At 46.4% G+C, this 12,273-nt stretch overlaps 1 protein-coding gene across 3 annotated transcripts in view; it reads right to left on the bottom strand.

Moving 5' to 3' along the window:
* LOC127323163 (uncharacterized) overlaps window positions 1-8,752 on the bottom strand; it is a 55,945-nt gene extending 47,193 nt beyond the window's left edge. For all 3 annotated transcript variants that reach the window (XM_051351350.1, XM_071822620.1, XM_051351351.1), the window contains exons 1-5: window positions 8,548-8,752; window positions 6,416-6,497; window positions 5,881-5,984; window positions 5,090-5,185; window positions 4,945-4,992 (exon numbers count right to left, since the gene is read on the bottom strand). In XM_051351350.1, coding sequence (XP_051207310.1) covers window positions 4,945-4,992; window positions 5,090-5,185; window positions 5,881-5,984; window positions 6,416-6,497; window positions 8,548-8,562 — 345 coding nt within the window. In that variant the 5' untranslated portion in view covers window positions 8,563-8,752. The remainder of the gene's footprint in view (window positions 1-4,944; window positions 4,993-5,089; window positions 5,186-5,880; window positions 5,985-6,415; window positions 6,498-8,547) is intronic.
* Between the last annotated feature and the right edge of the window lie 3,521 nt (window positions 8,753-12,273).

Genomic DNA, 12,273 nt, shown 5'->3' with positions numbered 1-12,273 from the left:
CAGAGCGTTTCGTGAAGATAGGATCCAGTTGGAGGTGTTGCTGGGCGCCGTTCCCCTTCACCACCACCGAGACGACCGCGCCACCGTGATGCAGGAAGGCGCGAGGTTGTGGTCGAGCGAGTCGTGAAGGACATCGGCGGTGGCACTTACCTGATGCTGACGCGGACGAACTACACCGAATGGAGCCTCCTCATGAAGGTGAAGCTGCAGGCTCGGGGCATCTGGGATGCAATTGAGATCGGCGCCGATGACTACCAGGAAGATTCGAGCCATGCGCATCGGTCAAATCGCGTGCGGATGGGCAAGGTGCAGCAGCTAAAGAAGGAATTTCAGATGATCTCATTCCGCGATGAGGAGTCTGTTGATGATTTAGCGCTACGCCTTACGAACCTCGCCACAAGCCTCGCCACGCTCGGAGCACCTATCGACGAAACTCAAGTCATCGAGAAGTTTTTGCGGGTTGTGCCGCCAAGGTTGTCGCAGATAGCCCTTGCGATCGAGACCCTCCTTGACACTTCTGATATGCCATTGGAGTAAGTCACCGGCCGACTGAAGGCAGCTGAGGATCGTCTCGAGTCGCCTGAGCCGGCGCGTGAGCAGGGCAAGCTCCTATTCACCGAGGAGCAATGGCTAGAGGATGAAGGGGCGCCGAGGAGGCAGCTCCTCCAGGCCTGCACGCGGCAGCGGACAACGACGACGACGGCCACCACGTAAGAAGGTTGGAGAAGGCAGTGATGATCGTGGAGCGGCTAGGGACGTTCCGCGAGATAACACATGCCGCAACTGTGGCCGTCGCGGCCACGCCCGGAGAAATAGGGCATACCTGGCCGAAGCAGAGGAAGATGAGGACGAGCCTCCACTCCTCATGGCGCAGGTCCGCACCACTCTGCCATGGTGGTGCAGCAAGGCGCTCCAGCCATGCCGGTGGACGAAAGTGAAGCTCCAACTGCTGCAGAATGTTGCTCCAGCCCCGGCCATTGTGGTGCAAGATAGCACCATTACAGCTCCAGAGCATGTCCCTCTTCACAAGCCGAATGCAAAAGCTTACCTTAGGACGAGCAGTGATGACGAGCGAATCGAGGGCTGGTACCTCGACACCGGCGCTACAAATCATATGACGGGACATGGGGACGCCTGTGCTGAAATCGACCGAACAATCATGTCAAATTCGGTGACGGCTCGGTCGTGGAAATCAAGGGCATGGGCACCATCATCTTTGCGGGAAGAAATGGTGAACACAAGGCTCTCAGCAGCGTCTACTACATCCCACGCCTGAAGAACTCGATCATCAGCATTGGTCAGCTTGACGAGAGCGACGCATGCGTGCTAATCAGGAGAGTTGTGCTTCGCATATGGGATCAGCAAGGACAACTCCTTGTTCGTGTCACACGTGGCCGGAATCGCCTCTATCTCCTCCATCTTGAGATTGCGCGGCCAATATGTCTCTCCGCCCGCCGCAATGATATTGCTTGGCGCTGGCATGAGCGATTTGGGCATCTCAACTTTGATGCTTTGGAGAAGATGGGACGCCTCGCCATGGCACGTGGGCTGCCACGGCTGGAACACGTGGAGCAATTCCGCGACACATGCGTCATCACGAAGCATCGCCGCAGCCCGTTCCCTTGGCAAGCAAGGTATCATGCACAGGAGCTACTTGAGCTTGTCCACAGCGACCTCTACGGTCCCATTTCGCCGGCGACACCTGGAGGCCGGCACTACTTCTTGTTGTTGGTGGATGACGCCACTCGCTACATGTGGGTGATGCTCCTCGCAGCCAAGAATGATGCAGCAAATGCCATCAAAAGAGTTCAGGCAGCAGCGAAAGCTCAAAGCAGACGCAAACTGCATGTGTTCCGCACGAACAACGGCGGTGAGTTCACCTCAACGGATTTTGCAGCCTACTTTGCTGATGAAGAAATCGAGCGCCACTTCTCCGCGCCATACGCCCCACAGCAGAATGGCGTCATCTAGAGGCGGAACCAAACGGTGGTGGCAATGGCACGTTCTTTGCTGAAACAGAGAAGTATGCCAGCTGAATTTTGGGGGGAGGCAGTCAACACTGCTTTCTTCCTCCTAAACCGAGCTCCCACCAAAGCCCTCACGGGAAAGATGCCTTACAAGGCGTGGCATGGCCGCAGGCCGGCTGTCCACTACTTTCACACCTTTGGGTGCTTGGCATATGTCAAGGAACATGGGAACCTACGCAAGCTTGATGGCCGCAGCTCTCCCGCTGTCTTCATTGGCTATGAGGATGCAGTAAAGGCAGCATACAGACTGCTGGACCCAGCCACAAGGCGTGTTCGCATCGCTCGTGACATTATACATTATCTTTGACGTGGATTTGTGTCTTCGAGACGTGAGGCTCAAGGTGCCTCAACCAACGCCCCACCAACACCTCCATCAGCTCCAGCAACAAGTGCTGCAACCGCATCAACCCCGGTTTTCGTCACACCACCAGCAGATGATGATGACCGACTGGATGCTGCGCATGGCGACACATCAATTCGACACATCAATTCGCTATCACAAGGTCGAAAACCTGATTGGAGACAAACCAGTGCCTGGGCTCGCACCGTGCAATCTTGACTCTAAGCTACACTTGGCCAACACGGGGGAGCCATGCTCATTTGCAGAAGCTGAGCGCGACAAGGCATGGCAGGCAGCCATGTGTGAGGAAATTGAAGCAATGGAGAGAAACAACACATGGCAGCTTGTTGATCTGCCACACGGGCATCGACCAATAGGCCTCAAATGGGTCTATAAGTTGAAGAAAAATGAAGCCGGCAAAGTAATCAAACACAAGGCACGGTTGGTTGCTCGCGGCTTCGTCCAGCAAGCCGGCATAGACTTTGATGAAGTCTTTGCTCCTGTCGCCCGCATGGAATCAATCCGGTTGTTGCTTGCTTTGGCTGCCCATGAGCGGTGGCCCGTCCATGTGTAAAATCAGCATTTCTCAATGGAGAACTGAAGGAGGAGGTCTATGTGAAGCAGCCACCGGGTTTCGTGGTCATCGGAGAAGAAGAAAAGGTCCTACGGCTACGCAAGGCCCTCTATGGCTTGCGGCAGGCTCCGCGGGCATGGAATGTGAAGCTCGACTCCACGCTCAAAGAAATGGGTTTCAAGTAGAGCGAGCACGAGCACGCAATCTACCGGCGCATCACGGGTGACACAATCTTGCTCATTGGAGTATGTGGATGATCTAATCATCACAGGTTCGTCCAAGGGAGCAATTGAGAGTTTCAAGGCTGAGATGAAGACAAAATTCCAGATGAGTGACCTTGGATTGTTGTCATTTTATCTCGGAATTGAAGTCCAGCAGCATGGCAATGGCATCAGCCTATGTCAAGCACACTATGCCTCGCGCATCCTGCAGCTGGGCAGAATGGAAGGATGCAATCCAGCACACACCCCAATTGAGGAGCGGCTCAAGCTTAGCCATGAAAGTACAGCAAAAGAGGTCAACGCTACGAAGTACCGACAGATCGTTGGCAGCCTACGCTACCTCGTCCACACCAGGCCAGACCTGGCAATAGTTGTTGGGTTCGTCAGCCGATTCATGGAAAGACCCACAGAGGAGCACATGATGGTTGTGAAGAGAATTCTTCGCTATGTACTCCCTCCGTTCTTTTTTAATTGACTCTTGTACTAAATCCGAGTCAATTAAAAAAGAACGGAGGGAGTAGCTGGCACGACCCACTATGGTCTACACTACCCCTAGTCCTACTAAAAAGTAATCCTTGCTTTAGATTTAAGCTAGTACTTTCTAGGACTAGCAAGTTCTAGTAGTACTATAGGTGCTAGTATGTTCTACCGTATTCTTGTAGTTCTCTAGTAGTAGATAGCTATAAAAGGATAGCAGCAGAAAGCTATAGAAGGCTTTAGAAATCTACATGTTTGTATCTAGCTTTTATCCTATAAATACCACTATGCAATACAAGACGCACAAGCTTATGGCAGAATCACACAAACAGACTACTTCCCACACACTACTTGTGAACTAGCAAGGCTAACACGCCGAGTTCGTCGCCGGCAGCCGCGCTGTCGCTGTGGGAGGCTAGCTGCGGCTTTTGCCAGTGGCCGGTGGACATGCTCTTCGATGGGCGCAGCAAGATGTACCTCCACACCAAGTTCGCGCTCTCCCACGACATCCAAGTCGGCTGCGTGCTCACATTCTGCTACCAAGGCGGCGAGGAGATGAGCGTAAAGGTTTTCGACGACATGTCCTGCCGCTGGCACTACCACAACGACGATGAAGAGGACGATGATTGAACATGGCGAGTGTTCTTTCTTCGCAGCGAAGATGGCCGTCGGCCAATTGAAGCCCCTGGTGTAGGTTTCTATACAACAACCGGGCACTCTCGGCGCCAGCTGGATTTTCTAGAGTGGCTGAGAGTGTTCTTTCTTGGCAGCGAACACGAAATCTGCGAGTCCAAGGTTTTCTCATTTTGCAATGTTTTAACCATGTTTCAAACTATGTATTAGTTTGTAATGTTCCTTCTCTCTATTGAAATGAAAATGCAAAAAAAAAGAGTTATTTTAATGTAAAAACAAGTTTGGGGGACACGTTTAGGGGCCGCGGTTGGGGAGCGACGCGCCCCAAACGTGGCACGAAGCGGAGGCATCCCCAAACGCTCTATCCAGCGCCGTTTGGGGAAGCTTTGGGGGACCCAACTGGAGATGCTCTGAGTGCTCATTATAGCACTTCCTTTTGCGAGACCAAGAGCAACGTATATCCTACACAAAAGGCTAGTGAACATAAAACTGAAGAAGGAAGAAGGCACAGACATTCTACGACAAGAGACAGCAAAGTAAGAACTCATCTTGAACTACCTTGTTAACTTTAAACTTTATATAAGTATAAGTGAATAATTGATAAGACCATTGTCTTGAGTGTTGGGAGAAGAGAACTAGCAAGTTTGATGCAAAGAGGAAAGTAAAGCAAACCTCAATCTGTTGAAGCTTGGCTTCAAAAAGTTTTTCTATGTCTTCTTCCTAATGAGAGGAGAACCACCACAAATGTGTACTCAGATAAAGGAACGGTGTGGAAATTACATGCGTAGAGATGTTGTGGCCAATACAATCTTAATACCTTGAGAGTCTGCCCATCGGGAGCAGGATGAGCAAGAACAAATAGACGGTCGATCAGAACAATAACTGGTTCTTTACCCAGGCTCTTCCATGGAACCTATTAGAAATCACATTTTGCATGAACAACAATTAACACATTTGAGATAATAAAAGAAAAGTCAAGGACTCAAGGGCAGTAGAAAATGCTCCATAATCGAGCAATAACTGTTGCAATCAAAGATCTGAGTATCAGACCACATGCACACAGCACATGGAACATGAAGACTCTCACATCGGTTTGCACACCCATTAAGTTCAAAGCATGTCGCCACCGTTCGGCCTCTGCCTTGATGCCGAAGAAATACTAAGTTCCTGAACACATTTCAACTATATAGTACAAAGGCTGACTACAGCAGTAGCTAAACAGTAAGCAACTACCCCCTCCGTATCACCAAACATTGACGTTTTGGACCTTGACATGGTCTTCAAGATGTAACTTTGACCACTAATTTCTGTTGTAATATATGTATAAAAACCAAGAATAAGATTCTACAAGCACAATTAGAGATAAAGCTATACATAGGATTTTCAATTTTCCAATCTAAATAATTAAAATGACATCCGTAGTCATAGTTTTAAATGTTTGTCCAAAAGTAATGTAAAAAACAATACTATGCCACGAATGCTCAAGGAAATATTAGATGTGTTAGATGTGTAATGTAATGTAAAAAAATGTATCTACAAATTTTAGATGTGTTAGATGTGTTAGCCAAAAATAAACCGGTTTCACAATACAAAAACAAACAAAAATACCTTCAACGTTATGGTGCCAACAAACCCAGCTTTCACTGTTACAGGAAGCCGAAGAGAATTGAGTGCTTCAGCCTTCAGTTTCAAGTCTTTAAGAACAACATCACCTATTCACAGAGAAATCCACGCAGTGACTAATATTGCTATGCCAGGCAGTCAAATACTATGGTTTTGTAATACTTCAGTTTTAGAAAAACTTTGTTGCCAAACTAGGCCTAAAGTATTCTCCAAAACTGCATTTTTTTTTGCCGTACTGAAAACTTTAGCCTGACCTATTTTTTTCTAAACTGAAGTATTTTCTATAACTGCAGTATTGCTTTGCCAGGCACTTAAATACTTCGTTTTTGGAATACTATGGTTTTAATAAAATGGAGCTCCCAAATGGAGCCTAACATATATGTCAGGTGTCCATAGCAGGAAGCTACATGCATCTGTGCATTTGTTCATACATGATACCATGCACCATGGATCATACAGTTTGTAACGCAAGCAGGTGATGATGGTGGGGACAAAAGAACATGGTCAGAAATAAGCATACCTTTCCAGACACTTATTCTAAGCGCCTCAACAGAAAGTCCTTCAACATATTCACCCAAATATTTGCGAAGTAAATACAGCACCTGCAATTAAACATGTGAACTCCTTCATGCCTCAGAGCACAAGTACTATTACAAAGGATGAAACTCTGTGAATAAGGAACTAGTTACGGTTTAGAAATCCGTGATCAAAATAAAATTTTGTGAACAAAACTATGGTGCTTATGTTCTGCTTTGCATATTTTCCCACGTCAAAAGAGCAGAAAAAACACTCGGAATGTTACAATTTTATCTAATGTTAGATCATATAAGGACTTCATCATTCCGTATGCAACGTGTGCTGCAGATAGCTGTGGAAAGTGTGCAGAATCAGCAGGATATCCTGACATTCATCAATGTGACAACTCTATGTCTAGAAGGTAGTTGAAAATGCTCGTATGTCATTTTTCAATACCCTTAGTGAATAGTATCCCTTGTTTGTAATCACCCACGCATGAACTGAGGATCGTGACATGAATTGACTGTAGAATCTCATAGAACTGCTGGAGTTAGTACTATATTTGTATCATACATAATATCAGTGTTACAAAAGTGAAGATGCTGTACAGCAAATGGGTGCAAGCTTAGAAAATGATTGATGAGAACACAGTTTTTTTTTTTTGAAAGGAATGCGGTAGGGGAAGCCCCTAAAGCGATTTTTTTTATCTATACTCCTATATAGTGTACCAGTTTTGAAATTTTGAATCTAAAGCATGAGATGCAACTTCAACCATTGATAAGGGTCTATCCTGCGGTCTAGAATGAAGGGATTCGCTTCTACAGTACCAAGCAATAATCTCAGCTTGTTCTAGACAAATCGAGGCCTTTTGAGGTTATCGCTTGCCCGGATTCAATTTTCCTGAGTCCTGCCATCCCATGCCCGCAAACCTTGCTTTAGGTGCCAAAGGTGAGGGTGCTGCAGACTTGCAGAAGGTGTAAACGAAGTGTGAAGAAGCAACAAGAATCTACAAGATGACGTGCGGTGTGGTGAGTTGCTGTTATTTGTCAGTCCGGCATGCTTCCCAAGATCTTCTGTGGCCAAACTTTATGTTGGCCCAAGATATGGGAACATTGACACTATATTAATTATATCTCTTGTGATTAGAGTAAAAGACTTGCCCTCCCCGTCATGTATTTGACAATCTGATATAAGATCCTTTAGTGTGTATATATTCCGTAAGGTTTGCATCCAACAAAACTTTTTCTTACAAGAAAAATGTGACCACGAGAAAAATTATTTTGTGGTATATATTGTTGCTGAACATAAATTTATATTGCATTCAAATGACCTATTTTGAAAATTTTCATCTCAGTAGTTTCACATAGAAAACAAAACAAAAAATAGAGAACAGAAAGGTTTGTTTATTTGATTTCTCAAGGGATCATGTATTTTCTTTCTTCAAAATTCATGCGGAAACATTTCGTCGACGAATTGAATTTTAGACGTGCTGTGCATGTACCGGCATACTAGTAAAATAATAAGAACCCAATACTACCGACACCCAGGACAACATATTACAGGCTAAGCATATGTAAGCAATAGTGACCAACTCCACTTATGTAGTAGCCACCCTGTTGTAGGATCAGTCAAGTATATATGATACATTTCTCACTGCTGAGGAGAATGGCGAAGATCTCTAGCATTCGCTAGCAAAGTAAACAAAACATGTGCTACGAGCTATCCACCGGTAACTTGAAATGCAACGAGCCAGGCAAACTGAAAAAAAAAAATCCATTCGATTGTTCAACATAAGCACAACGAAACTCCCCTATATATCGGAATTATGAAGCGACCAAAAGTAGAAAATTATCGCAACATAAGCACCCCACCTCTGTCCCGTTCAGTTTTCACCAAGGACTCCACATGCAACCCATCAAGACTGACCCGCCGAAAGAAAGTCCCCATAGATACGCACCAATTAATTGTACCAAACGCGGCCGCTGCAAAGCAGCAGCGCGATCGCCAGCAAACGATCTGTGCGACAAGCGATTCGCTAACCCCCCGATGGAATCCAAACACAAACAACCACCGCTCGATCATGCAGTCCTAATCGAAGGCTCGAACGAAATGGGAGGATGGAGATAGAGAACATACGTGGCCCTCGAACATGGCGATCGACCGACGGCCGGGTCCGAGAAGGTGGGATGGGGGCGCACGAATCCGTTGCCTCCGCGCGCCCGGCGGGGCGAGGGGGCTAGGGTTCCGGGAAGAGCAGGGGAGGCGCGCGGGGAGGAGGAGGAGGATGCGGCGGAGCGGTGAGAGTGGTGGGGTGGAAGTTGGGACGAGATAGGGCCGGCACGGGACGCTGGCCGGTGGGGTCTTTTTGCCTGGGCTTCGAGCCGCCCGAGGGCAAAGCTTCAGCCCGGTCAACGTGGAGTGCGGGGAAGCCAGACGCGCACGGGGGTACGTGTAAATCTGCCGCTGGGGGTATCCCTTCCCACATCCAAATCCCTATATTTTTTTAATACTGTACTAGAAAACATACCCATATGTTGCATCATCGAAAGTTAAAATTTAATTTTTAATCAAAACAAATTTGAATGTCCTGCTCTTGTCACATCTGGCTTTAGCTTTAGAGGCAATAGTATTTACGGATGTGCTGCTCACTATTTTATTTACTACACATTTGTACTTCATTTATATATGTATGCATAGGTACATAGCTGCAGGAGAATGAATCGAACCTTGGGATCCAGATCGAATGATGAGGACATCCCTGCCGAACCACTACCTCCGTCATTACAAGATGAAGATGATATTGCTGTGAAGCTCAAGTTCAATGAAGTCAGGATTGAACATATGAAAAGAGCTCGTGTGAAGCTACTAAAGCAACAGGTGAACTTGTTCTTAAATGGTACTTTGATTGATGGGAATTTTATACTGCCTAAGTTCTTTGACTTGTGTATGATCATGTACGAGGATAAAGGAAGCATCGCATGAGGAGGAGGAGAACAGCTGGACATGGTGCTGGACATGAAGATATCCCATGGACGCGTGAGGGAGGAGCGGGAGGCATGCGCGAAGGAGGAAGAAGAAGAAGTCCAGGTCGGCGCCACGCTCGGCGACACCGGCCGCCACGTTGGCCAACCCGGCGCCACACCAGGCGCCACCGGCCCACACGCCGGGTGATCCGGCACCTGCCGGCTCCTATGCCGGTGCACACCGGGCACCGTTCTAGGGAATCTGGCGCTTTCGCCCGGTGCTAGCCCGGTGCTAGGCCCGGTCCCTGCCGGCCCGTTCGGCCCCTGGCCCGGTCGACCGGCCCCCACACCGGCCGTGTCCGAGTCAGTCTCGACCAGATCCCGATCTGGGTCGGTTTGTAATCGTATTTTTTGACTTCTGGTCATCCTGAACCCCTATATAAGTGCCAAGGACACCCCCAAAACAACCTTAGACCACGTTTAAGATAAATCCTAGTTCATAGTTGTTTGCTTTGCAACTCTATTGAATCTATACATCAATTCGCATCGACCTGGTGTTTGCTACTAAAAGTTTGTGTGATATGTTGTTCCATTGGGGATTAGAAGATTGCAATTTACCGTTTCGTGGTCGGCGGCTACATGCGCAAGTATGTGGAGTTGCGAATATCTTGCAGGGTTGAGAGTTGTAGCATTGGCGACAGGAATCAATCGAGAGACTTCGTCGGTGTCATACAAGTTATCTCCACCTCCTCATCGTGTTATCTCCGATGTGTTCATCGTGTGTTCATCACCACCACCGTGCTTACTGAGAATATTGGGCAACCCATTATCATCTTGGTATCAGATTTTAGCGTTTCCTCTGCAAGCTATCCACAATCCACCATATAGTTGAGTTGTGAGTGTTTCCTATCCAGAAAAAGCAAAAAATATTAGGGTTAGGGTTTGCCATAGCCTTAGATTGCATCAATTTCGAGTTTTAGTTGCTTTTCGTGGTTTTTTTGCATATCTTTTCTTCCATCTAGTAGATTGTTAGGATTTGTGTTTTCGCTATCATCTAGTTGTCGGTTATTGTTGCTCTGAGTCCACATAGCGTACAGTTTGCTTGTTTCCAACCATAGACACAACCTTTCGATATACGTGACTAGGAACTATCCCACAAGAGACTAGTTTTACTGCTCGACAGGCTGCTCATCAGGGTTTGGTGCTTTGCAATTTCTGTTTGGCCATGTTACAAGGAGTAGAGTCATAAAATCAAAAAAAAATGAAAAGAAGCAAAAAGAGCTACAAGTGCTGCCGTGTGATAAAAAGAAAATCAAAAAAAAAAGTGAAGTGCTAGTAAGATCAAGTGAAGGCCTAGTTTACTTTTCTGCACCCGTAGTTGAGAAATGTTATGCCTGTTTCGTTGAGTTTTGCTAGTGTCTCCCGAGAGCATTGCAACCTATTCATCCATATAGTTGCATTGCCACATTTATCACATTATGTGAGTATCACTGGTTGTTCTACGGTCAGCGTTAGAGCTTGTTATTGGTGCAAATAGGTAGCCTACCTACAGCCCCACATATATCCTGCTTTGTCGTGTGATTGTTCTTATACCCTTGATATTCGCTTCGCTACACTGGTGCACTAGTTGTTAATCCGAGTGGTAAGCAATACTAATTCACTTTAGAGCGGTAAGATTTACCTTTTCTTATCAGTTTTGAGTGAGTTGTGAGAGTATCACCACAAGTATTTGTTTTAGTGCACTAACCTACTAACCATGTCTTCTAGTGATGCTAAAATTGTTGACCAGAAAAAGAAGGATGGAGCTAATATTGTTTCTTGGAGGGAGTATGAAGCTCTTCGTAATGAGATGCGACGTGAATTCCGTGAACAGGGCGAAGGACTTAATGATGACATTCACAAGGTCACTGATAACCCACAAGTGTAGGGGATCGCAACAGTCTTCGAGGGAAGTAAAACCAAAATTTATTGATTCGACACAAGGGGAGGTAAAGAATACTTATAAGCCTTAACAACTGAGTTGTCAATTCAGCTGCACCTGGAAAAGCACTAGTAACAGGGGTGATGTGAAAGCAGCAGTAATATGAGAGCAATAGTAACAGTAACACGGCAGCAATATCAGTAACACAGGAGCAATGGCACCAGAAAATAGTTGATACTACTTCCAATGACATATAGAACGAGTATATGATGATGAGAGATGGACCGGGGTTCCCAGCGATCTACACTAGTGGTAACTCTCCAAAAACAAGTGACAAGTGTTGGGTGAACAAATTATAGTTGGGCAATTGATGGGATTGAAATAGCATTAAGACAGAACATCAAGATTATTAATTCTGTAGGCATGTTTTCCATATATAGTCATACGTGCTCGCAATGAGAAACTTGTACAACATCTTTTGTCCTACCAAATGGCAGGGCCTCAAGGGAATCTACTGGCTATTAAGGTACTCCTTTTAATAGAGCACCGGAGCAAAGCATTAACACTTGGTGAAAACATGTGATCCTCATACCTACGCCTTCCCCTCCAGTTGTCCCAATTTCTGTCACTTTGGGGCCTTTGGTTCCGGACATATACATGTGCATACAACTTGTAGATACAATCTAAGCAATAAGTATAGAGCTTAAATCTAGGATCATGCCACTCGGGCCCTAGTGACAAGCATTAAACACAACAACATTGCAGCAACAATAACTTCACAAACTTTATAGATAGACTAATCATAATGTATCATCCATCGGATCCCAACAAACACAACACCGATTACATCAGATGGATCTCAATCATGTAAGGCAGCTCATGAGATCATTGTATTGAAGTACATGGGAGAGAGAGTACCAACTAGCTACTGCTAGAACCCGTAGTCCATGGGGGAACTACTCACGGAGCATGATGGAG

The sequence above is a fragment of the Lolium perenne genome, chromosome 6 (assembly GCF_019359855.2).
Source record: "Lolium perenne isolate Kyuss_39 chromosome 6, Kyuss_2.0, whole genome shotgun sequence".
Taxonomy (NCBI): domain Eukaryota; kingdom Viridiplantae; phylum Streptophyta; class Magnoliopsida; order Poales; family Poaceae; genus Lolium; species Lolium perenne.
Note: the sequence above shows the minus strand (reverse complement) of the source record. Positions and strands in the feature narration are given on the sequence as shown.